The 26,804-nt window shown below is 42.6% G+C and overlaps 2 protein-coding genes across 2 annotated transcripts in view; both read left to right on the top strand.

Moving 5' to 3' along the window:
• Positions 1-7,050: 7,050 nt before the first annotated feature.
• Positions 7,051-10,485, top strand: PET117 (PET117 cytochrome c oxidase chaperone). Its single transcript, XM_082743204.1, has 2 exons — positions 7,051-7,249; positions 10,316-10,485. The coding sequence occupies exons 1-2, from the start codon at positions 7,154-7,156 to the stop codon at positions 10,463-10,465; spliced, it is 246 nt and encodes an 81-aa protein (XP_082599330.1). The 5' UTR covers positions 7,051-7,153; the 3' UTR covers positions 10,466-10,485.
• A 150-nt stretch (positions 10,486-10,635) lies between these two features.
• Positions 10,636-26,804, top strand: part of KAT14 (lysine acetyltransferase 14) — a 34,024-nt gene continuing 17,855 nt past the window's right edge. Inside the window, exons 1-5 of the mRNA XM_082743163.1 lie at positions 10,636-11,030; positions 13,308-13,426; positions 17,807-17,928; positions 24,477-24,658; positions 26,319-26,735. Of these exons, the coding sequence (XP_082599289.1) occupies positions 10,772-11,030; positions 13,308-13,426; positions 17,807-17,928; positions 24,477-24,658; positions 26,319-26,735 (1,099 nt within the window). The 5' untranslated portion in view covers positions 10,636-10,771. The remainder of the gene's footprint in view (positions 11,031-13,307; positions 13,427-17,806; positions 17,929-24,476; positions 24,659-26,318; positions 26,736-26,804) is intronic.

Genomic DNA, 26,804 nt, shown 5'->3' with positions numbered 1-26,804 from the left:
GGAAGGGCTCCTGGCTCACTCAGTTTGTAGAGCATGAGATTCTGGGACGCAGCGTCATGGATGATCAGTATTTACATTGTCTTTATATATATTCTTTAAAAAAAAAAAGATAAAATAAATCTACGATACTCTATTATTATGAAAAGAAAAACAAAAGCAAAGTATTGGGGCAGATTCAAATATTGAATCCATATAAAATCTCCTGATAACAACTCCATGATTTTTTTTTTTTTTTTAATGAAAAACTACAGCTTGTTTCTCTGTGTCTTTTTTATACCAAGTTTTATGTTTAAAGCTGCACGGAGGGGTGCCTGGCTGGCTCAGTCAGAAGAAGGTATGACCCTTTATCTCGGGTTTGTGAGTTCAAACCCCACGTTGGATATAGAGATTACTAAAAAAATAAACTTAAGAAAAATAAAATAAAAAAAAATAAAGTGTCTGTACAGAAATCCTGATCAAGACTTTTTAAAAAAGATTTTTTAAGATTTGTAATTTAAATTTTTTTAAATTTATTAGAGAGAGAGAGAGAGAGAGAGAGCGCGCGCGCGCGCGCACACACACACACACACACACACACACGCGCGCGCGCGCGCGCGCGTACAAGCTGGGGGAGGGGCCAAGGGAAAGGGAGAAGCAGGCTTCCCACTGAGCAGGAAGCCCCATGCAGGGCTGGATCTCAGGACTCTGGGATCATGACCTGAACTGAAGGCAGATGCTTAACAGACTGAGCCACCCAGAGGCCCCAAGCAGTCGAAATTATATTTATTTTTTTTTAAGATTTTATTTATTTATTTGACAGATCACAAGTAGGCAGAGAGGCAGGAAGAGAGTGAGAGAGGAGGAAGCAGGCTCCCTGCTAAGCAGAGAGCCCAATGTGGGGCTCGATCCCACGACCCTGGGATCATGACCTGAGCCGAAGGCAGAGGCTTTAACCCACTGAGCAACCCAGGCGCCCCCAAAATTATATTTAAAGTCTCTACTTAGCTCTTTTCTTCTATTAACAATGGTAATGTTGACTTTTTTTTTCTGATAATGTGATTTGATTTTGAATCCAAAAGAACTCTGTCCTACTAAGTATTTGGAAACAATGAAACTCCTCCAGAATTTGAGCAAGGTCCTCACTGCTGACCCCCACTGAGATGTCACCAGAAGGCCCACTGAGCTGCAAACGAAGAGACATTTCCTAAATATGTGAAGCAAGGATTGAGGGCCACTCCCAGCAGCAGTAGTGACAGGAGCCCTCCCTCTCCCCCTCTCCCCAGGGCCCCCTAAGACTCCCTGGCTGGGATGCTCCAACTTGCATTATCACCACCTGCCTGGCTTTTGGTGCAGGTGTGATACTAATTCCAAGGAGGTAGCGGACATATCATTGTACCCATAGTACAGAGGAGGAAATTGAGGCCCCAAAGGTAAGGGATTGTTCCCAGAGTGAAGCCAGAATTCCTGCTTCCGACCTCCTTGTTCCTGCAGTGCCTAGCTCACAGAGACCATCTTCCGAGAACACTATTCTGCTGGGTGCTGCAAGGCTCTCCTAGCAAAGAAAGGAATGAAAGACCCAAAACCGGAATTCCAAGGGGCCACGTAAATGGAGCACATCTCTTGGAAGTCCATTTTCCGGTGGACATCCGAGGCAGGTGAATGCTATTCTCCCAGAACCTATGGCAGGTTCCTGGCGTTTTTTCTGTTCTCTTTCTCTCTCTCTCTCTCTCCCTTCTCCCATGGGCAGGGGAGTCCTGTCTTCCTCCCTCTTTCCTCTCTCTCTCTTTTGCTTAGCTCTCCTCTCCCACTTTTTAAGTCGCTAAAATATAGGATTGGAAGATTCTAGATACACGCATTCTCCTTGTATCTATTGACAGAAGATACGAGTTCTTTGTTTTAAACTTTAAACCCTGCAAAATTGGGGCACCTGTGTGGCTCAGTGGGTTAAGCCTCTGCCTTTGGCTCAGGTCATGATCCCAGGGTGCTGGGATCGACCCCCCCCCTCTCTGCTCAGCAGGGAGCCTGCTTCCTCCTCTCTCTGCCTGCCTCTCTGCCTGCTTGTGATCTCTGTCTGTCAAATAAATAAATTTAAATAAATAAATAAATAAACCAGGCAAAATTAATCTTTTATGTCTTTGAAAACAAAATTAAAAACCAATTAGGTTGCTCTGTAACTTTCTGGCTTGGGACTCTGGGCAAGTTATATAGCACTCTGTGCCTCAGTTTCCTCATCTGTAAAATGGGGACTCCAACAGCACCTGTTTTGTAGGGTCATTGTGAAGAAGAAAGGAGTTGATACATACCAACAGCCTTTTTTCACCTTCTTTTAATAGCTCCAGTGAAACTATTAATATACCATAAAATTTACCCTTTAAGGTGTCCAATTCAGTAAGTTTTAGCAGAGTCAAGAGTTGTGCACCCATCCACACGATCTGATTCTAGAACATTTTAATTATCCCCAAAAAGAAACTCATTTGCAGTCACTCCCCATCCCCCAAACCCCCCAGCCCTTGGCAAACAGTAATCTACTTTCTGTGTCTATGGATTTGCCTATTCTGGACACTTTATATAAATGGAATCATAGAACACCCAGTCTTTTGTGCCTCTTGCACTTAGCATACTGTTTTCAAGGTTTCCAGGTTCATCCATGTTGTAACACATATCAGTACTTCTTGTCTTTTCTTTTCGTGTGTATATGTGTATATGTATAATGTATTTTTTCTTCTTGGTGCTTTAAAACATTTTTTTCCATGAAATATTTTTCTTTTATTCATTTATTTATTTATTTATTAAAAGATTTTATTTATTTGACAGATCACAAGTAGGCAGAGAGGCAGGCAGAGAGAGAGAGGGGAGGAAGCAGGCTCCCTGCGGAGCAAAGAGCCCAATGTGGGGCTCGATCCCAGGACCCTGGGATCATGACCTGAGTCGAAGGCAGAGGCTTTAACCCACTGAGCCACTCAAGCACCCTGCTTTAAAAATTTTCTTACAATTTCTTGTCTTCCTAACTTTATTGAGGCATAATTTACAAGTAAAAATTGTTTATATTTACAATTGTGTTCAATGTGGTGATCTGATACACCTGCACATTGTGAAATAACGACTACAGTCAGGCTCATGGACCCATCCATCACTTCGAATTGCTTCCCTTTTGGGGAGTGATGAGAACAATTAAGATCTACTCTCTTAGCAAATTCCAAGTATACAACACAGTATGGTTCACTGTGGTCATCATGCTGTATATTAAAACCCCAGAACTCATTCGTCTTATAACTGAAATGGTCAATAGGTAGATGAAAAGGTGCTTGACATCACTGTCAGGAAAATCAGGAAAACACAAATTATAACCACAGAGAAGTATCACCTCACACCTGTCAGAATGGTGGTCATCAAAAAGACAAGAAGTAAGAAGTGTTGGTGGGGATATGGGGTAAAGTAGGTAGGAATATAAATTGGTACAGCCACTATGAAAAACGGTATGCAGATTCCTCAAGAAATTAAAAATAGAACTACCATGTGATTCAGCAACTGCACTTCTGTGTATAAATCCAAAGGAAATAAAATCAGAATTTTGAGGAGCTATCTATATTCTTATGTTAGCCAAGATATGGAAACACTGTAAGTTGTTCATTGACAGATGAATGGATAAAGAATATGTCACACACACCATACACACAAACACGGATATTATTCTATCATGGAAAAGAAGGAAATCCATTTGCAACAACATGGATGAACCTGAAGGGTATCATGCTAAGTGAAATAAGCCAGAGACAGAAAGACAAATATGGTATGATCTCACTTATACGTGGAACCTAAGAAAGTCAAAGTCACAGAAACAGAGTAGAATAGTGGGAGCTGGGGGTGGAGGACGCAGAGAGAGGATAGTCAAGGGATAAAAAGCTTTGAAATGCATGCAGCTTGTTAACGTGCTAAGTGCCAGTATTATGAAGTGATTTTATTTATTTTTTAATTAAAGATTTTATTTATTTATTTGACAGATAGAGATCACATGTAGGCAGACAGGCCAGAAGAGAGAGAGGAGGAAGCAGGCTTCCTGCTGAGCAGAGAGCCCGATGTGGGGCTTGATCCCAGGTCCCTGGGATCATGACCTGAGCAGAAGGCAGAGGCTTTAACCCACTGAGCCACCCAGGTGCCCCATGAAGTGATTTTTTAACTCTCCCGTGGATGGGTGGGTCTCAATTTTATGCCTTCTACCTTGTAGTAGGAGCTCTGCCTCTACTTACCTCTTGTGATTATTTCAGGAGCACCTCTTACTGAGATTCTACAATGGTTAGGTGGGACTTTTCCATGGTTAGCTAGGACTTTTAGCTGGCATAAGTGATGATTTACCACTGAGAAAAAGACAGTGAAGAATTCAAGATCAGTCAGCATCTGTCTCCTGGAGGAGAGTTGCTGGAAGGTTCTGAGAGAGAACTGGGTCTTGAATCTTCGCTATTGATGATACTGACTCTGGAGCAGGAATCCACACCTTTGGGGAACAGTTCATTGCTGTCTTAGCTTGGGCTGCTATAACAAAAAAACCAAAGACTGCATGGCTTAAACAAGAGAAATTTGTCAGTTATAGAGCCTGGGAACTCTGAGATCAGGGTGCCAGCCCTGGCTGGGTTCCAGTGAGGGTCCTTCCTGGTCTGGAGATGGCGTCTTCTTGCTATGTCCTTGCAAGAGCTCTAGTCTCTTGCTCTTCTTATCAGGACACTAATCCATCCTGGGGGGAGGGGGGTCTACCCTCATAACCTTATCTAAACCTAACTACCTCCCAAAGGCCCCATCTCCTATACCACCCCACTAAGGGATTAGGATTTCAACATAAGAGTATCAGGAGGACACAAATATGCGGTACATAACAACTGCCACTTTGTCAACTGTCTCCCTGTCTCTTTTCTTGTGATTATTGGATATAGGAGTCTATAGTCATTCTCTCACATTTCAGTCATTTATGTGGCAGTAATTACACAAAATGCCCTGCTGAGGATCATAAATACTTAAACAGATAATCCACTTTTTCATCTGACACTGTTAACACCAGGATTTTTTTTTTAAGATTATTTATTTATTTGACAGACAGAGATCACAAGTAGATGGAGAGGCAGGCAGAGAGAGAGAGAGGGAAGCAGGCTCCCTGCTGAGCAGAGAGCCCTATGCGGGACTCGATCCCAGGACCCTGAGATCTGACCTGAGCCGAAGGCAGCAGCTTAACCCACTGAGTCTCCTAGGCGCCCCCACATACAGGATTTTTAAAAGTAGAATAAAATTACATTTAAACAAGACAAATTGAAAAATTAGTCACAATAGGATGGAAGGCAATCTGACTCTGACAAAATTCTAAGGTCATGTAACTCTGCTGAAGGCTCAATGACTCACAGAGAAAAATATCTAGAGTCCACAACAAGTAAAAAGCAGTTTAATATAGCTTTTTTTTTTAATTAGAAAAGTATACAAATATACCTTAAATTAAAGTTCTTCTAACTTCATGGTCTATTAAGGCAGGAACCCAGTTTTCCAATTCAATGGTACATTCTCCTTTGGCTGAGAAAATTACTGTGGACAAAATGCGATTTGAAAAGAATAATAACTTTTTTAAAAAATTTATTACATTTCTTAAATTTTTAAAAAAGATTTTATTTATTTATTTGAGAGAGAGACAGTGAGAGAGAGCATGAGCGAGGAGGTCAGAGGGAGAAGCAGACTCCCCATGGAGCTGGGAGCCAGATGTGGGACTTGCTCCCTGGACTCTGGGATCATGACCTGAGCCGAAAGCAGTCGTCCAACCAACTGAGCCACCTAGGCATCTCCGCAATAATCACCTCATGCCATTTACGGTGAAATAACAGAAACCGGACTAGCAAAGCTCCACAGAAATGAATGCTGGAGAAACCGTTGGGTGATGCTAACCAAGACCTGGCCCTAATCAACATTGTCCACAGCTGTTTCCACGGGAAGACGCTTGCTCCCTGTGAACTCCAGAGGGAAAGAATGACTTAATGGGAATCCTCTTCATTGTGTGCTCTACCAGATACTTTAGTTTCTGCAAGCCAAACTTCTTTCTACCCTAAGGAAAAGTGAAAATGATGTCTTGTGCAATGCCTGACTCACTGTAGCATGCTAAGGAAAAGTGAAAATGATGTCTTGTGCAATGAAAATGATGTCTTGTGCAATGCCTGACTCACTGTAGCATGCATGCGTGCATTCATTCATTTTCCTAGTAATGTGGGAATCAGTTCCGAACTTATAAAGGTGATCTCTTCAAGATTACAGGGGAAACAAGTCGACCAGTGCTTTTCTTTTCTTTTTTTTTTAAGATTTTATTTATTTATTTGACAGAGAGAGATGACAAGCAGGCAGAGAGGCAGGCAGAGAGAAGGAAGCAGGCTCTCTGCTCAGCAGGGAGCCAGATGCGGGGCTCGATCCCAGGACCCTGGGATCATGACCTGAGCCGAAGGCAGCGGCTTAACCCACTGAGCCACCCAGGCGCCCCAGACCAGTGCTTTTATCTGGAGGCAACAAGGCGTCGCTGCTAAGTTAGCACGTTCTTTAGCCAGAAGGCTTTCTGTTTTAAGGAAACTCAGAGCCTGACCCGCCAGCACACAGCACCAAGATGTCTACATTTAATTATGAATTTTCAAGCAAGAGCTCCATCTTTAATTATGAATCTTCAAGCAAGAACTCCATCTTCTGGCGGCATCTGCCCCGCCAAAGCGGCAATGAGGCTGAGTTTGGTGAAGTTGGTATGGAGCAAATGACCCGGGTCACCATCGCTCTCAGAGGGGACAGGGGTGTGTGTGTGTGTGTGTGTGTGTGCGTGCGTGTGTGCGTGTGCGCGCGCGCGCGCGCCAGGGTCGGGAGGATTGGGAAGAGGCACTCCTGTCCCAGGTGTGTCCGTGTGTGTGTGCGCGCGCGCGCGTGTGTGCCAGGGTCGGGAGGATTGGGAAGAGGCACTCCTGTCCCAGGACCTCACCCGCAGAAACGTTTTCCCCGAAGCCGAGAACGCCGCTCGACTCTCGATTGCTCGCGCCTAGCGCGGCGGGCGGCGCACCCGGCAGCCGGGGCTCTGCGCTCGAGCAGTCGAGCCTGACCCGCACCCGCAGAAAATCGTTCGGCGACGGCCCCGGCCCCTGGCGGGTAGGAGGAGGCCGCAGTGGCCGGCGCGGGGATGTCGAGGAGCTCGAAGGCGGTGCTAGGCCTCTCGGTGGTGCTGACGGCAGCCACCGTGGCCGGCGTGCATCTGAAGCAGCTGCAGGACCGGCAGGTCGGTGTCACGTGACCGCCTCTTCCGGGGCCCGCGCGGTGGCCGCGGCGACGGCGACCTCTGGCCCCCGATCTGTCTCCGCGTGGTTCTCCGCTGCTCCTCGTCTTTCCCTGTTTCGTGGGCTCCTCGGCGGCGCGACCCGGCTCCCCCGCGCTCTCGCGATTGCGCCCCGGCTGCCGCCCGCCGGGTCCTGGGCGCCGCAGTCCCCGAGGCCGCGTGCACCGGGAGGCACCAGGCGACCCCGGGCGTCCCCGACGCCTCGGCGGCGCAGCCGCCTGGCTCCCTCTAAGACTCGCCCCCGGCGTGGTCGGCGGTCCTGTTCCCAAATCACCACCAGCCTGCATGACACGGACTTTTTCAGCGTCTCACCTGGGCCGCTGCAAACTTGAGTCGGGAAGGGGTTTACGTGCGGGTGCACTCACCAAGTTGTTGGCTTGTCCCCAAACCCAGGCCCAAGGATGAGGCTCAATCCTGATGTGTTTCAGTGCTAGTGAGGTTTTGATCCCAGGGTTAAGGAGGCTTCCCGGCATTCACTTTCCGTGTCTTTGGCTAAGGTAATTTGGTGGATGCTTTTTGTTTTATTTTATTTTATTTTATTTTTGGTCTTTTGTCTTTAACGGAGCAGTTATGGAAACCAGATTCCGGGAACTATTTTCCTTTTTACGGTACTTTTGTTTCTGGAAGTAACTGTGACTTATTGATGGGTAGATTAGCCGTCCATTCTGTGTCTCTGAGTTCCTATTTTCCTTACTCTAGTTGGCGCATTTTTAATGACTGATCTCACCATGTTTAAGGACCTAGTGTCAGGCTCCACACTAGGCACTTTGGGAATCAAAGATAAGGAAGGATAGGCGTTCCTGAGTCTGTAACTGATGCACAGCAGTGCTGAATATTGAATGTGACAACAGGCAACTAGGTCAGCACGTGTGTTAGAGTTGAGCCTAGTTTGCTAAGGATGGAAGGAATGAACTGGGTGAACCAGTAAGCAGTCTTTCTTGCATTGGGCTGAGCTGTGTGCTTGATATACAGAGGTGAAGCAGATGAGGTCTTGGTCCTCGTTCACAGTCTGGAAATCAGAGAAAGGTGTGATGGTGTAAGAATTTGAGGGAGGGGGTATTGAGATGAACCATGGCAGGGCATGAAAGAAGTTAGAGATTGGGGGAAAGTATGGCTTCTCAGGGAGGTAGCTTTTGGAGCAGAGGCAGGAGAGTTTCTCTTCTAAGAAGTGAAAGGAAATGAGATCAAAAGAAATTTGAGATGAAGTAGAGGGCAGTGTGTCCTAATTAGCTTGGAGGTCACTGAGGGCAGGGATTTTCAAGGAGTATGGAGTAGGGTGGGTAAGAACTTGGTTCTGAACTAGCTACACATCTCATGTTCCTTAGAAGTTTTTACAATGTAACCTACTCCAGACCTCTTAAATCAGAATCTCTTGGAGATGAGGAATCTGGTTTAGGCATCTTTTAAAAGCTACCCAGGGAATTCTAACATGCAGGCGGGCTGGAGTATTACTGTGCTAGAGAGGGGAAGAGCAGAAAGATCTAGGTATTTGGAAGTTGGGTGAGGCAAAGATTGGCCAGAATAACATGTGTTTATTTTACATCCAGTCACCATGGACTTTCTTTCCAGCCTGGGAAGGAGCAAAATAAAGCATTGACAGGGTGGGTGTGCTGGAAGTTTCAAGGAAGCAAGAAATAACATAATGACTGTAGTTTTCTCTCATTTTTTGACTGTCTACCCCATACCAGCTACTGACACTCATCCTTACAGGAAACCAACAAAAAGAGTAATGCTACGTGAGTAATGGTGAAGAGGTGTTGGTGGTTAGGAAGGTAGTTTAAGTGGAAATCACAGGTAATCAGCAAATACTGAAACTTGTAGTTGGAGGAAGGTAACAAATGGTGGCAGGAGAGCAAGCTCCTAAGCCATACTCTGAAGTCTGAGAAAGGAAGGGTGGGGTCTCAGAGGCAGGTTTGGGAAGAATGTTTCCAGCCCACGGTGTGCGCCTTGGGAGGCAGGGAGGGCGTGTGGGTGAATATGTCATGGTTTAAGGAGCACGGGACGGGACGGGGCAACTGGAGAGGGAGGTGTCAAATGTCCTTGGAGATCTGGCCAAGGAGCAGTGTTCCAAAAAGTTGGTTTTCAATTGTGTTGTCTATTCCAAGACTCTTAAATTCCTCAACTCCACTGTAAGAGGGAATGAAACTCTAGGCCTGGAGGAGGTCCGGCAAGTAGGTACTTTGTGAGTTTTTAAAATAGACTTGATAATTTAAAACAAAAAACCCAAAAACCTCAGGCCTGGGCCCCTCACAAGAGAGGCCTCTACCTCACAAGACCCCTGTTAAAAATTGTTTTGTGACCTAAACACTATAAAATGGTAATTATTAGTAATGACTGGATTTTTGCTTTAAAAAGTCTCACCTTAGGTGCTAGGTCCGTGTTCTGGAATTTTATACCTATCTTTACTGCTTATCAAAATAATTACCACTGATGGGCCTTTATTTTTTCCTCTGTATTTTTCCCATCTCTCTCAGTTGTGTAATTGGCTAGTAATTCTGTATAATTTTTACTTCCCTTTACACATAAGAAAAAATCAGGCTCTTTCTTGCATCCTGACTATTTAAATTTCAGTAACCTTTTTTTTCTTTCTTCGATGTTTATTAATGAGCGAGGATAATTGCCAACAGGAAAGTAGTTCATAGAGTTACTATAGTAAATCTCACCAAGTCTTTTAAAGCATTGAATATCAAACTTAAAGTTCAACACAGGAGCAGTTTTTTCTTTTTAAATTAATGTTATTTCCCATTAAGTCTCTATACTAAATGTTCAGGAATTTCTTAAAATATGGTAAGATGTCATTTTAGTAATAACACTGATAGAGTACACCACCAAATTAATCTGATGGTTTATTACATTTTACATTTATGGAGAAAGTTGAAATAGTAATTGCATATTTGGAGTCTCAAAGTTTTCAGTATATTTTAGTAGCACTGTTACTCGGATTGAATGGCATGAGGATGGAAACCACCTGTCCAAGGTGTTACTGAAATCTGTTTCTTACATTTTTAGAGGCTTCATGATGGAGTGATCAGAGACATTGAGAGACAAAATCGGAAAAAAGAAAACATTCGTCTTTTGGGAGAACAGATTATTTTGACTGAGCAACTTGAAGCAGAAAGAGAGAAGATGTTATTGGCAAAAGGATCTCAAAAAACATGACCCAAAATGGTTGTCAAGTATTGATGGGACAGTGTCAAGTGTGAGTGTGCGTGTGTGGATGGAAGATAGCTTAGTGAGGACTTCAGCCTTTTTTGGTCACTGTCCTTTCCAGCTTGGCCAAAGAAAAGGACAGTGGATCATATGTTCTAAATTACTGCTTTGAAAGTCCCGTCTGAGTCAAGAAGCAGGCAGACTCTCTTCTGAAGAATTTCTGTCTTTGTGGTCCTGGTAGAAGCCCCTGTAAGCTTCGTGTCCAGAGTTTAGGATTTTTAGTGAAAAGGACTTTGGAACCTGTGAGAGGAAGGGATGGATAGTAACATCCACCTGGGTAGTTTGATAAGCCGGCACGACGATGAAGCCACGAGAACATCTACCTCAGAAGGGCTGGAGGAGGGAGAGGTGGAGGGGGAGACTCTCTTGATCGTGGAATCGGAGGACCAGGCATCAGTGGACTTATCTCATGATCAGAGTGGGGATTCCCTCAACAGTGATGAAGGAGATGTGTCGTGGATGGAGGAGCAGCTGTCCTACTTCTGTGACAAGTGCCAAAAATGGATACCAGCCAGTAAGGAGCTTCTCAATTCTTTTCATTTGTCCTTTCCTGTGTAGAGGTTTGTTTTTCTAATCTGTGAACAAAACATGAAATGTAAAATGGACCTAAATAAAAAGATAATTATTATATTTATTATTAGTTTAGTTGGTTAATGACAGATTTCTATAAAGCATAGACACATTTGTATTAATAAAAATTACTGTCAACCTTTCACATTGTTAAATTAATGTTCTTGATGGCAATCCAATAAAAATCAGAAAATTGGAAATTCTGCGTTATTTAAAGAATTAGCCACATTGTTCTAACAAGATCATGTCACAGATTTGGGGCCAAATAATGGGCCCAGAAAGTATAGAATTAAAGTTCAAGTTACTCTGGTAATATTTAACTCCCATGGAAAACTGCTGTTGAATGTTGAAGTAAGTGAGAATTAGCAGATTAAAAGTATTTTATGCTCTTTTTCTGGGACCATTCTTGTTTTCCACTTGCTGGCCTCCTAGATCTGCTGGCAAGAGATACACACATGCTCTCCTGATACCTCACGCTTTTAACTTAATCTTTGCATCTGCCAGCTTCCTGGCTTTCAAGGAGCATGCTTTGCCAGCCATCATGAGTCTTACCAAAACAGGATTTTCGCATTAGGCAGAGACTAGTAAAGACATATGTACCAGAGGAATTCTTTGTGTTTATAACTAAGAGAAATTTCTGTGTGTGTGTATGTGTATGTATATGTATATATATATATGTGAAAGGCGTCATTTTCTGGTATGTGGAAATGTGTTTAAGATGGACTTACTATTCAGAATAATTGTTACTATTAATAAGTTAACATTTTCATTTCATTTCATAGGAAAAAATCTAGAACTTTCTATGCATTAGCTAATGTTGCTTCTGAGCAGTGTCTGCTTATTGAGTCACACACCTGCCTGAAAATCTCAATGGCATTCCCCTTGTCCTCAGGATGTATTTTTTTTTTTTTTAAGATTTTATTTATTTATTTGTCAGAGAGTGAGAGCGAGCACATGCAGACAGAGTGGCAGACAGAGACAGAGAGAGAAGCAGCTCCCTGCCGAGCAAGGAGCCTGATTTGGGGCTCCATCCCAGGACACTGGGATCATGACCTGAGCCGAAGACAGCCACTTAACCAACTGAGCCACCCAGGTGTCCCCAGAATCTATTTTAAACAGTCTTTCACGATAGACCCTGCTAGCTTCAACTTCTCTTGTCAGTGTCCTGTCCCCACACAACCAGAAATTTGCAGTTAGGGTGAGCTTTTAATTCTCCACAAACAATTCTTTCTTATCCTAAGGTCTTGGCACATTTTAATTTCCTCTCGAATGTGTGTCTCTTTAGCCCCCAGGCACCCCTCTTCCCCTGGCCAATTCTAGTCCTTCTTCAAGCCCCCTAGAGACCCCACTCTTCTAGGCCTCCCATCTTCCTATTAGAGGTTGGGCCTCCCTTTTCTGTGCCCTCACATTGCCCTATGGTACACAGCACATTCCATTCCAGTGGTTGTCCTGTCTCCCAGAGCATCAGCATCACCTGAGGAACATTGAAAAAGGCAGAGACCCACACCCATTTTCAGAAATCGACTCATTCTGTGTGAGATAGGCCCAGGCATACTTTTAAGAAACCAAAACCACTCCCTGAGTGGTTCTGATGCGCCATGAGGATGGAGAACCTCATCTGCGGCCCTCAAAATTCATCAAATGCTAAGAGCAAACTGTCTTGGGTACTGTATTCCAGTTCTTACGCCAGTACCTGGCATGCAGTGGGAACTCAGATGTTTCTTGGAAGAATATGTAAAGAGGGGTGCCTGGGTGGTTTAGTTGTTAAGCATCTGTCTTTGGCTCAGGTCATGATCCCAGAGTCCTGGGATCCAGCCCTGCATTGGGCTCTCTGTTCCCCGGGAAGCCTGCTGCTCCCTCTCCCACTTGCCCTGCTTGTGTTCCCTCTCACTGTGTCTCTCTCTGTCAAATAATAAAATCTTAAAAAAAAAAAAAAAAGCAAAGTGACCCGTAGGAGTCAGGAATATCAACAGTTGGAAAATCCAGTGACAGCAATAAAAACTTGCTTTTCCAGTATCTTGTAAAAGTTAGGGAACCACAGATCTTAACAGGCATATATTATGTTAGAAAACAAAAATCTTTTCTACCTTCCCTATTCCCATCCTGCTATCATGGGTTGGCTGCAAAAGGAAAAACATGGAAAGCATGGAAAATCTGGTTGATAAACTGATAAACACTGCTGTAGATAAACCTGTGATGTGCCTTTTTGTTTTTCTCCTAGGTCAGCTGAGGGAACAGCTCAGTTACCTTAAGGGTGATAATTTTTTTAGGTTCACTTGTTCTGACTGCTCAGAAGATGGCAAGGAGCAGTATGAAAGGCTGAAGCTTACGTGGCAGCAAGTGAGTAAAAAGCTGTCCTCCTTGAATTCAGGAGGATGATCCCCCAAAGAATTTATTGGAATGAATATTCAGAGAATGAGGATCTTACTTCGAGACATGGAGTTTTGAGCTATTTTGAGGGTCACTTTTTATTTCACAATGAAAATCATATTCCAAATATATGGAGAAAGGAGTTCTTTGTAAAAGTACTCAACGCTAACTTAGTGAATTAAGTTTGAGATTCTTGAAAACCTCTGATACACGAGAATTTCATTTATATGTACTACCAAACTCTAATTTTAATGGAATTGAAAGTGAGGTTCACATTTTTCTGGTAGCCATGTTTAGAACAATAAAACCATTTAAAAAAAATGTAAAGATGGCCATATTTACATTTTTAAGAATGTGAAGATTCTGCCACAAATCGTTGGGAGATATAATGTGGCTCATTGCATAAACCAACATAAATCCAGTTTTTCTATATTTGAACACAGACATACTTGAATATTTTTTATTCAGTGAATACCTAGGACCACCTTTTAACCATCTTTAGTACCAGCACTGTAATCCAAGCCAACAGTAGCCTGAATAGTAGCTTTTTCCTGATCTCCAGCGTGCATTAATTTTTTTGGTTTTGTTATTAATATGTCTAGAACAGGGTGCCAGTGTTAACAGTAAGGTCTAAAAATGAATGGAGTATACTTACTGAGTGGCTCGGACAAACCCAGTGCTGTTGCAGGCCTGGAGACTGTGGTGCTGAATGAGACAGCTGGGTAGCTAGCATTCTAGGTATTCACTTTAGACAGTAAGCAGACAAATAAATGAGTTAATTACCCATAGCATTTTTTTTGCTAGGAAGGAAATACACAGGGTAATGAGAAAGAGTGTAGAGGAAATGGTCTTAGCCACTAGGTATTCCTTATAAACTGCAGCTGCTTTAGCAGCTTCGACAGTTATTTTAATCGTCAGTGCTTCCCTAGGAGATGTGCTAATGAAATCTGTCAGTGGTGAACTTACGAAGCCTTTTTTGACTTGGCTGAAAATATGCAAGTGGAAAACGAAGGGAAGTTTGTACTGAGGCCATAGCCTCATAAATATTATAATTATGTTTTTCTCAGCATGTGCATGGGATGTTATGTCTAGACAAGGTCAGATTAATATTAGTAGATTACTCTGATGCATATACCCATGGCAGATTTGCATTTGATCTGCAAGTAGCTTCTCAAAAAGCCGTAAAGAGCAAGAATAGTAAATATGTATAGTTTATTTGCAAGAATACGAGTGTTTTATGGAGGTTATTTTTTTACTTATTTATTTGACAGAGAGAGATCACAAGTAGGCAGAGAGGCAGGCAGAGAGAGAGGGGGAAGTGGGCTCCCCACTCAGCAGAGAACCTGATGTGGGGCTCCATCCCAGGACCCTGAGATTATGACATGAGCCCAAGGCAGAGGCTTAACCCATTGAGCTACACAGGTGCCCCTGTTGAGGTTCTTTTGAAAAGAACAACCGGCTTTTGGGTATATTGCTTAGAAGATAGAATATTGGTTCAGTTTGCACATTTAATTATACTAACATCACTTGAAAATCATGTTTGCACTGCCAGAAGACAGACTGATGGGAGATAATACCCTGGTATGATGAAGTGGTAGGTCAGACACTTGGTAGATCTGGTCTTGGTAAACTACTGACCAGTATTTCCAGTCATACATAAAAAACCCAGACTCTTAAGAAAGAGCTGAAAGGGAATCAGATGGCTTTGGATAGATTCTATTGATTGATATCACCAACCAGTATATTGGAATGTAGCTTTACTATCTTTTTACATCTTAACTTTGTTGATTCATCCAAGTAATAAGTAGAAATGCTTGTTTAATCGCAAAATGCCATTAGTGAAGGAGTCTGGTCTCCTGACCTTTTTTCCAAGCCCTTTCTTGTGTCCTCTCCTCGGTGATTTGTGAACCACAGTTGGAAATGCAGGAGAAGCTCAATCATGTGTTTGGGAAGGGTAGGGGACTTGTTACATTCTCATCCTGGACATTTACTCTTCTGTGGCAGGTAGAGAATGTACCATGACCTATTCTCCTTATTTTTCTGGGTGTTTCCCAGCACATGCTGGTGAAGTGCCTGCTGTGGCTCTGCCAGCCTGGATCTCTGCCCTGGGGACACACTGTCACTGATGGGCTTGGGCTGGTAGTGGGAGAGCCGAACACTGACCTGGGATTCCTTTACTTAGGATTTCAGATTCCAGGAGAGGAGGAAAACCATCTCCTTCATATATTGAGTTTGAAGTTTGTGCGATAAATACTAAGTGGTTATAGAAAAAGTTATTTTCCAGTAAATATATGAATTTTAACTTTCTAAAGTCATGAAATATTTCACACGTACGCCCCCCCCCCCAAATACCAGAAATAGAGTAGCAGACAATGTCTCTATAGCTGAGATTAACAGTGAATCAATGTGTCTGAGCGCTTTGGGAGTAGGCAGAAGCAGCTCATTTCAGTCTCTCATTAAAGTATTTCTTGAACAATAAGTTCTTAAAATTGTGGTAAAATATATATAACATGAAAGTTTACCATTTTATCTGTTTTTTTAGCATATCATTCAGCGGCCTTAGGTACATTCACATTGTTTTGCAACCATCACCGCTGTCCATCTCCAGAACATTTTTATCTTGCCATGCTGAAATTCCATATCCATTAAATAGTAAATCCCAGTGGACAGTAACTGTTTTAAAGATGTTTGTTGGCTGATGGGGACCTGTTTCAAAAATGTGTGGAAGAACGTGAAAACTCTATAGATGAGGTTAATTGTTTGGTGGGCTGTCTGTAAGTTGCAGGAGTCTAAGGAGGGGGGAGCTCAATTAATGGGAAACGTAAGCATTATTAGAAGTGTTCAGCATTACCAGGCCCTTGAAGTCAGATTATCCTCTGGACCATTGGGGGTCTCAAGCTGTGTGCACAGGTGGTAGGGAGCCTGAATTGTAGTTCAGTAGCCCCCTTACACTTTCAGGGCGCGCTTTCTGGAAAGAAGAATCAAATTAGTGTCTTTTCATGGATTCTCTGTCCCCTTTTCAGTTTCAGTGGCCCCAAATCAATCATTGTTTCTATTAGGTTGAAAACCTAGTTTTGTTTTATTTATTTATTTATAAGATTTCATTTATTTATTTGACAGAGATCATAAGCAGGCAGAGAGGCAGGTAGAGAGAGAGGCGGAAGCAGGCTCCCTGCTGAGCAGAGAGCCCATGTGGGATGCAAGCCCGGGACCCTGAGATCATGACCTGAGCTGAAGGCAGAGGCTTAACCCTCTGAGCCACCCAGGTGCCCGAAAACATAGTTTTGAATAGCTGGTATCATTTTATCGATTTATATGAAATTACATAATTCAAAATTGCGTGTAAATGTAAGAAGAAATGCCTAAAGGCATGGTGATTGAATGTCTCAGAAGTGATTGTTTCTTGATGGTAGATTTAATTCAGAGTGCTTTTTACTCCCTCTTTGCTCTTCTATTATTGAAATCTTTTACAGTGAACATGTGTTACTTATATTTCTGGAAAACACTTCCCAATTTGGGACCATGAATTCATTACCTGTAAACAAGCAAGGCTGGACCAGATGAGGAGTTTTCACATGGAGCTCTGGGGGTGTCTTGGAGCCTCAGAGCGGGCTGAGCAGCCAGACCTCTTGGCTCGGGCCTCTCTGTCTAATGCTAATGTCATCCGAAGAAAGATTTCTATGTATGAAAATGGCTAAACACTGAGTAGATGGTGACTAACATTATTTTCAGCTTTGAAATTCTGAGAGTCTTCTGTTTCTGCTCTGTAAAGAGCTTAGAAAAATATATAGACAGGGGTAATTTTCAAAATATTTAATAAAGGTCAGCCCCAGCAGTGAGAAAATGGGGGCTGTAGTAGGTACCTGGAGGGCTCACGGCCAGAGGTTACCACCTATCTAGTGCCTCATTGTGTAAGATGGAGAGATGCAGGGATGGGGTGGGGCGGGGAGTAGTAACCACAGCCAGATTGCTTAGTTGCTTAGCATTTTGTGTAGGATGGAGAGATGCAGGGAACAGGGTTGCGGAGGGGAGTAGCAACGACAGGTTGCTTAGTTGCTTCGGATGGCTGTTTCTTATCCTGACCAGTTCAGCCACACCTCAGCCCTGCATATGCAGTGTGTCAGGAACAACTGCACATACTGTAGTGGGTTAGTGCTGAAAGCACTAGTGTTGGAAGCAACACAGGAAATAAAATTCTCTCCTGAGACTATTCCAAGGTATTATCCTTTCTTTTCCACCCTCTGTTCCCCACCCATTCCTACACAGGTATAAAACAATGACCATTTCCCTTGGAAGATTAGCATCCCTAATGATGCTTTTCTCCCAGCCCTTGTTGGATTTGTGTTCCAGGTTGTCATGCTGGCAATGTACAACTTGTCTCTAGAAGGAAGTGGACGGCAAGGTTATTTCCGATGGAAAGAAGATATCTGCGCCTTTATTGAGAAACATTGGACCTTTTTACTAGGGAATAGGTAATATGATTTTTAAAAAACTTACACTTGAATGAAGAAGAAAAGTGCAAGGTACACAAGGTTTGAGACAGCCTAACGAAGCCCTTTAGGAATTCGTACTTGTGGCAGTTACAAAGAATGTTTTAATTCCAGAAGATGTTGTTACTTTTTTAAGTTAAAAAATTTTTTTACCAAAAACCAAAGTGGAAGCATATACTATTAGAAGTATAGGTTTCTAGGAGTGCCTGGGTCAGTGAAGTGTCTGTCTTTGGCTCAGGTCATGATCCCAGGGTTTTAGGACTGAGCCCCATGGCAGGCTCCTTGCACAGTGGGGAGTCTGCTTCTCCTTCTGTCTCTGCCTCTTCCTTCCACTTGTGCTCTCTCTGTCTCTCTCTCTCTCTCTCATGAATAATATCTTTAAAAACAGGTATAGGTTTCCAGACTTTTCTCCTCCTACTTTAGAGGAAACTTTTAGTTTCTACTGAGCATGAAGAGATTTGAAGAGATTCTTAGAAAGTTAAAACATAGAACATTGGGTTGCATGAGGCTGTTTCATAGTTGGATGAGTAACTCTAATGTGGGGATATAGGGTCATCATGTCCTTTTGAAATCAGTATCTTACGGAAGGTCAGAGGAAGAAAATGACAGTGATGAACTGTACCTCTTTAAATTGCTCTTCATGAATGGACTCCTAGCAGTGCGGTATTTGTTTTTATTAACTAGCAGATAGAACCTGTTGATAACGTTTTGGTGTTGCAGCGCTTAGCAAAGTCTAGGCGCATTAATACGCATAAGGCTTGCTCATTCATTCTTCTCTGTGATAGTGCACTGACTTTCCGGCTGAGCACGCCTCCTTGGTGGCTGCTTCAGTAATCCAGTGCACAGATACTGAGATCAACAAGATTTTTATTGCTATTAGGGATTAATGAGTTTGCAGCTGCACTGGCAAATCGTGTGAGATGCTGATTGTTAGTTGCCCTCTGACATCCCGTGTGAGGTTCATAAATCTTGCCTAATTGGGTCAGAGTAGATGTGCCACAGGCTCTGATCACAATCAGAACAGGGAGTCTGTACCTGCCTTCACTCTGAAGGCACTGTGGCCTCTGTTTCGTCCAGCGCAGAGAGGTCACAGCTCTGCCAGCATCACTGGGAGCTCAGGGCGGACAGCCGAGAGGAGTGGCGGCTTTCTGAATGCTTGCTGTGCAGAGAAAATAGAAGAGATTCAGTTCGGTTTTACAAAAGGAGTTATTTTTGTTCTTGAGTTATTTAGTGCTACTAAGAAAAGAATTGACAGTATAACTGGTTCTTTTCTTTAAGAAAGGAAATCTGTTGTCTTAGTTTAATGATTTAGCACTATTTATGGAACTTAATACACCCCATTTATAAGGCGCAAGAAAGGGAGAAAACTGATAAAATTAGATCTTGGAATGTTTTCCTTATCTAAGTGCCATTCTGCTTGGTAGATTGTCTTCTTGAAGAAATTGGATTTAAATTGCCTGTTTTTAAGGATTTTACCACATTTTAACATAAGTTCTTCAGTTGTTTCATTTGTTCATTTGCAGAGCATGTTCTGAGAGGAATCAGCCAAGGCTTTCTTCCTTTTTAATACTTTACTGAAAGGCATTAATTACTCTCCAGTTTCTGTGCAGTTTAGCCATTAAACTAGTGGGTTTTGGCTGTGTTAGTGTATCACTTGAATTACCATTTACTTATTTAAATTCAGACACTTTTTTTTTTTTAATAAAGACATTCATTCTAAAAAGAAACTTCAAACCACCATCGTAAGTAGAAGACCCATATCATTTGCCATACATAGAATGACACTATAAAAATAGGTGTGCTAAAAATAAAACAGTGCTATTAAATTGTAGCTGGATCCCAAGGCCTGTAAAGGCAATCGAGACCCTCTGTCTTGATTAAAAAGGGTACCAGCGGTTGTTAGGGAGAATTTAAAGCAACAACCCTTCTCCTTGATCTCATCAGAAGGATTGAAGGAACATTAAAAATTACTCTGTGTGGGGCGCCTGGATGGCTCACTTGGTGAAGCTTCTGACTCTTGTGTTTGGCTCAAGTTGTGATCTCAGGGTCGTGAGACTGAGCCCTGCCTGCCCCAGCCTGGGAGTGGATTCTATCTCTGCCGGTCCCCTGCCTGCTTGGGCCTGCGAGCTCACGTGTGCACGCTTCCTCTCTCAAAAAAAAATTCCTCTGTGATTCCTTGTCACTCAGTTTCCTGCCTCAGTGCTGTCCTTTGCTCTGGGGACTCTGCTGTCAGCATCAGTTATTGGAAAAGCCACCTGAAACCCCTTGCCAGAGTCAGTCAGCGCATATATACTCACACATCTCTGTGAACCTAGGCAGAATCACTATGCCCCAGGGAAGCAGCCTGCAGAGGACATGCACAGTTAGAGCTTTTTCATAGCTACTGAAGATTTTCATTCTGCTATCCATAGAACATTCTTTAAATTCTTTTTTTTTTTTTTTTTTAAGATTTTATTTATTTATTTAACAGACAGAGATCACAGGTAGGCAGAGAGGCAGGCAGAGGGTGTGGGTGGGGGGGGAAGCAGGATCCCTGCCAAGCAGAGAGCCCGACACGGGGCTCCACACCAGGACCCTGGGATCATGACCTGAGCCAAAGGTAGAGGCTTGACTCACTGAGCCTCCCAGGCGCCCCGACGTTCTTTAAATTCTTAATGATAAGTATTTCTCACTTACCATACAGTATAGTATACTGTGTAATGAAGTACAAGATTTGAATACATTTTCTTTCAGATGTTTGCTTTTATGAATATATTTTCTTTCGGATGTTTGCTTTTATATGCATTTAATGTTTTACTGAAGTTGAAATATGTAAAGGTTTATTCAAAAGACTTTATGTACATGTTGTGGAAACAAGTTTAAATGTGTACAAAAGCTTTAATTAATTACTGCAGTTTAATTGCATTTGTATGTGTGATCATTTAATCTGCTTTTATAATCCCAGCCTTGAATTTTTCTAGGAGATGTAACTTTTGTTTTTAGATTTATTTATTTGACAGAGAGAGAGAGAGACAGCGAGAGAGGGAACGCAAGTAGGGTAGGTGGGAGAGGAAGAAGCAGACTCCCCACTGAGCAGGGAACCTGATGCAGAGCTTGATCCCAGGACCCTGGGATCATGACCTGAGCCAAAGGCAGATGCTTAATGACTGAGCTACCCAGGCATCCGTCCCCAACTTTTTTTTTCTTATTCCAGTGTAGTTCAACATAACAGTGTTTTATTAATTTCAGGTGTTCAGTATATAGGAGATCTTTGATTAGTGAAGAATACTTTGAATACTTTCCTCTATTACCATATTTAGTTGATTTTTACAATGCACACATTCTTATATTCACATCTCTGATAGCTGGATACAAGCTGGATGCAATTTACAAGGGATAGTGTGTCATAACTGATGGCTAGATTTCTTGTTTTGTTGTGCATAAAGTGGTATATCTTAAAGTCAATGAATCTTACATTTGATGAAATATGATAAAACACATTCATATTATTTAAAAATTTTTAAATGATATGGCAAGGATTCTAGGAAGATAGCAGGGTAGGAAGCACCAGAAGTCTTTCCCTAAAACAGTTGAAATGGCAGAATCTGTCTGATGTAATTATTTTGGATCTTCGATCTATACTGAAGTCTTGAAACTTCCAGGGGGAGGCTTGGAAGGTAAATTACATGGATTGTGGTGGATTTCGGCTCTTAGCACAGTGACTTTTCCCCATTCCACACCGTTCAGCCCTGTGGCGGCAAGCAATGCACTTGTTCCCAAAGCAGCTCATACACAGCTTGTGGGAGTCAGGGTAGACAAAAAGGACCTTGTCCTCCAAATACCAGGAATCTGCTTGGATCACTGATTGCTGCTTCTGATCACAGAAATGAATATGAAGAGGTGGGTTGCACCTCCCCTGAATGGTTGTCAGCCCTTTTCCCTCTGGCTGCAGTGACTTCAAGGGGTCTTAAAACGCTGGCACTTTCCTCCCCACCTTCATTTTTCTCTTTGCCCCCCTTTCGGAGCCAGACATGGGAGAGTAAGACAGTCAAAAGTAACCACATACACAGAGGAAATCAGAAAGTCATTGGGCATGCCCAGGGGAATGACCCGAGAAGAACTTAAAATTTATACCTCAGGCGGATCTTTGATACAGAAATACCTTACAACAATCAGGAAAACAAAAATGCTTAAACTGCAGGGAAGGAAAATAGTCTGATTTCCAGAGTTACTACATTTTTAAATTCAAATATCTAATTTTCAACAAAAATTTATAAAGAATACAAAGAAACAGGAAAGTATGGCCCATTCAAAGGATAAAAAACAAACCAACAGAAACTGTCCCTGAAAATGACTTATCAGTGGATCTACCAGAAAAAGACTTTTTTTTTTAAAAGATTTTATTGATATATTTGACAGAGCACAAGCAGGGGGAGGGGCAGGTAGAGAGAGAGGGAGAAGCAGGCTGCCCGCTGAACAAGGAGCCTGATCCCAGGACCCCCGGAGTCATGACCTGAGCCAAGGGCAGACGCTCAGCCAGCTGAGCCACCCAGGCATCCTCAGACAAAGACCTAAACAACTGTGGTGAAGATGCCCAAAGAAGTGATGTGGAGAAAGTCAAGCAAATGATGTCTAAACAAAACAGAAATATCAACAGAGAGATTAAAAACCTGAAAAGAGGGGCACCTGGGTGGCTCAGTGGGTTGGGCCTCGGCCTTCAGCTCAGGTCATGATCTCAGCGTTCTGGGATCGAGCCCCACATCAGGCTTTCTGCCCAGCAGGGAGCCTGCTTCTCCCCTCCACCCCCCGCCCGCTTCTCTCTGCCTGCCTCTCTGCCTACTTGTGATCTCTCTCTCTGTCAAATAAATAAAAACTTAAAAAAAAAAACTAAAAAAAAAAAAAAAAAAACTGAAAAGAAACCAAGAAGAAATTCTGGAGCTGAAATGTAAAATTCCCTTCAGGGATTCAGAAGCAGGTTTGAGCAAGCAGAAATAAGAGTAAGCAAATCTTGAGGGTAGGAGAGTAGGAGTTACTGGGTCAGAGCAACAGAAAGAATAAAGCTGGAAGGAAAGTAAGCTGTGCCTCAGGGACTTGGGGAAAGGGGCACCATCAGCTAGACTAGCATGCCTACTGTGTGAGACAGCCCCCCCCCCAATGCCCACACTATCCTTTGGGCAACAGTGGGGCTTGGAAAGATTGGGAAAAGGTATGAATGTAGGAGAGGTGCTCTGGGACCAAAACACTGGGGCGGAAGGTAAGGTATCATTGTCCCCATCTCAGAGTGCTCGTGCCTATTAAAGCATATGTTTGTAGTTTTTCTTTCTTTTCTAGCACATCTTTGTCCCTAAGAATCCTTTTTTTCTTTTTGCCTCCTAAGAATATTTTCCACCTGTTAAGGCTAGTCTTCTAATGAGAGACCGTGTTTCAGGATTTCAGGTAATTGTGTTTTCAAGGTGAAAATACAACAGTTGCCTTTAAAAACATTTTCAACAGGAATCTGAATAGTTGACGTTTTACGTATCATTTCAAGTTTTTGTTACATATTTTCTTTTTTTTTTTTTTCCCCAAAACTGGTTATTTCCCCCAGTGTTCCAACTGTATTTGTGGAACATAATGTATAGTTTTATTCCACTCTATTATGTATAGGCAAACGAGCTGCTTGAGCGTTGCATCTGACTCCTGGGGTAAAGTGAACTGTTCACTAGGGCTAATGATTCTCTTGCTTGCTTGCTTTTTTTTTTCTTACTTTCTTTCTTTCTTTTTTTTTTTTTAAAGATTTTTATTTATATTTGACAGAGAGATCACAAGCAGGCTCCCCACTGAGCAGAGAGCCCGATGTGGGTCTTGACCCCAGGACCCTGAGATCACGACCTGAGCCAAAGGCAGAGACTTAACCCACTGAACCACCCAGGCTCCCCTCTCTTGCTTGCTTTCTTGAAAGCTGTATTTAATTCACATATAAAGACAACTTTCATTTCAATTAGCCTGTGGAACTCCATAATCATGATAATTGGAATAAGTGTTTTATTTTGAGCTTTGTTTGAATTATTTCATTTAATCCCCACAGCAACCTTCTGAGCTAACTTCTGTTACTCTGATTTTAAAGAAGGAGAAACTGAGGCAGCCAGAAGGTGGTAGAACCAGGACTTGAAGCCAGGCAGGCTTCAGAGCCTCTCCTTTTTTTTGTTTTTTTTTTTGTTTTTTTTTAATATATATTTATTTTGAGAGAGGGAGAGTACACATGAGTGGGGAGAGAGGCAAAGAAAGAGGGAGAGAGAGAATCTCAAGTATATTCCCTGGTGAGCACAGAGCACACGTGGGGCACAGTCTCATGACCCTAAGATCATGACCTGAGCTGAAACCAGAGGCAACTGACTGAGCCACCCAGGTGCCCCCAGAGCTTCTCGCTTGACTGTTAGGCTCTTTTCGTTCAAAGATTGGAGGTTCCCTAGGGTATCACAGGCTTTGAGTCCTAGAGTATACAGAGTGTATTTTCTACATAATGAGAGCACTGAAAAGCCAGTAATTTTTAAATCCTTGGACTTTTCCAGGAAAAAGACTTCGACTTGGTGGAGCACAGTAGCGGGTTGCCTCAGCGTGGGAAGCCCGATGTTCTTCCGTTCCGGTGCTCAAGAGTTCGGAGAACCAGGATGGTGGAAGCTTGTTCACAACAAGCCCCCAACAATGAAGCCTGAAGGAGAGAAGCTGTCTGCCTCGACCCTGAAAGTGAAAGGTACTCCTGGGAGAGCAGTCAGTGCAGGATGTTGCCCCGGCCGAAGCCAAGTGTGAGCTTACGAGACATCCTGCTTGTACCAGGCAGAGCCCGTCGGCCTCTCTGGAGTGACTCTGGCAATTTCATTATGACACATTTTGTGTCTGCTAGAAATAAATACCATATTAAAAATATTTTATCATTTAAGCTAGTGACCAGTTGTATTTGTGCTTCCAAGGTGAGCACTCAAGTTATGAGTTCTGTAAATTTCCTTTGGTATCCGAAAAGTTCTCTAGTTCCAATCTCATTTTGTTTTACACCTTTTTAATATGGAAATTTTTAAACATCTACCAAGGTGAGTAGAGTAATGTAATGAATCCCTGTGTACCTTTCACCTCGCTTGAGCAGTTAATTGCTAGCAGTCTCATTTTATTTGGAGCCCTTGGTACTTCCCCCCAACCCTCCACCCATCCCACCCCTTGGATTATTTACAAGGAAATCCCAGGTATCATTTAATTCTAAACATGTCAGTATGTTGGGCGCCTGGGTGGCTCAGTTGATTAAGTGTCTGCCTTGGCTCAGGTCAGGATCCAGGGTCCTGGGATGGAGTCCCGAAGCAGACTCCCTGCTCATTGGGGACGCTGCTTCTCCCTCTGCCCCTGCTTCTAATCGTGATCTCTCTCTCTCTCTCTCTCATAAATAAAATCTTTTTAAAAAATCTCAGTATGTTATCTTTAGGAGATAAGGACTCTTTTGTAGTCTAACTATGAGACCATTCTCCCACTTAAAAAAAAAAAATGAACCCCTTACAGCCAACATTGATCTGGTTTTTGTATATCTAAAAAGTTTTAGTGAGTTTTAAATTTTTAAAAATATAATTGAGAAAAAAAATAGTATTGAAAAGTAGAATGTGGTAGTGTCCCTCTCCCCGACACCTACACCTTTTTCACTCCCCAGAGTAACCACTGCTATCTCTTGTGAATGCTTTTAGAAGTTATTTCTGTATATTTAAGCATTTTTATTGAAAAATAAACTCTTTCTGTAATACCCATTCTCTGTTCCTTCTTCCCCTTACGAGGATACCTTGGACATTTTTCCATAGCAGTACATGTAGATCTACCTTCTTTTCCTTTTCTTTTCTTTTTTTTTCATTGTATCCCATTGAGCAGCCTTAATATGGTGATGTATAAGAGGCCATTCCCCTGTTGATGGATGTTCTGGTTACTTCTACCTCTTTGTTGTTGTTATTTTAAACAATGCTACAGTTGTACAGATTTGTCTGTAAATTATTTGTGATAGATTCCTGGAAACAGATTGCTATATCGAAGAGCATTATTTATTCAGAATTTTAACTGGTATTGTCAAATTACCCTCCAAAAAGTTGTAATAAAATATATGCCTTACTAGAAGGGCATGAAAATACCCATTCCCCACATTCTTGCTGAGCATTACCAAACTTAATGTTTATCAGTTTCGATAAGGAAAAGATAACTTTTAATTAATTAAATTTGCATTATAATCCCTTTTTTCTTAAGAAAGCTCTAAGTCTTAGTTTAGGTCATTCATTGAACATTTCTCTATTTTGAACATGGTAGTTAAGTTCACAATAACAAATTAGTAAAACAAATTAAAGTTGAGATATTTGTTCTGGAAAATTTAGGTATTTATTCTTTCCCGGCAGCCTCAAAACCAACTTTAGATCCCATCATTACTGTTGAGGGCCTTCGAAAACGGGCAAGTCGGAATCCCGTGGAATCTGCCATGGAATTAAAAGAGAAAAGGTCCCGTACTCAGGAAGCAAAGGACATTAGGAGAGCCCAGAAGGAAGCGGCCAGCTTTCTTGACAGGAGTACTTCTTCAACTCCGGTGAAGTTCATAAGCCGTGGCCGCAGGCCAGATGTGATTCTAGAAAAAGGAGAAGTGATTGACTTCTCATCCTTGAGCTCCTCTGACCGCACCCCTTTGACCAGTCCATCTCCTTCTCCATCTCTGGATTTCTCTGCCCCTGGGACCCCTGCCTCTCACTCGGCCACACCCAGCTTGCTTTCAGAAGCAGATCTGATTCCAGATGTGATGCCACCACAAGCCTTGTTTCATGGTAAGACTTGCCTTTCTTGCATCTTTGGTTTTATGTGTGGGCCCTGATATAATGCATGCGTGTTCACCT

This window comes from Mustela nivalis (genome assembly GCF_964662115.1).
Source record: "Mustela nivalis genome assembly, chromosome: 8".
In the NCBI taxonomy this organism is placed as follows: domain Eukaryota; kingdom Metazoa; phylum Chordata; class Mammalia; order Carnivora; family Mustelidae; genus Mustela; species Mustela nivalis.
The sequence above is the reverse complement of the archived record's forward strand: the minus strand, read 5'-3'. Positions and strand labels throughout refer to the sequence as shown.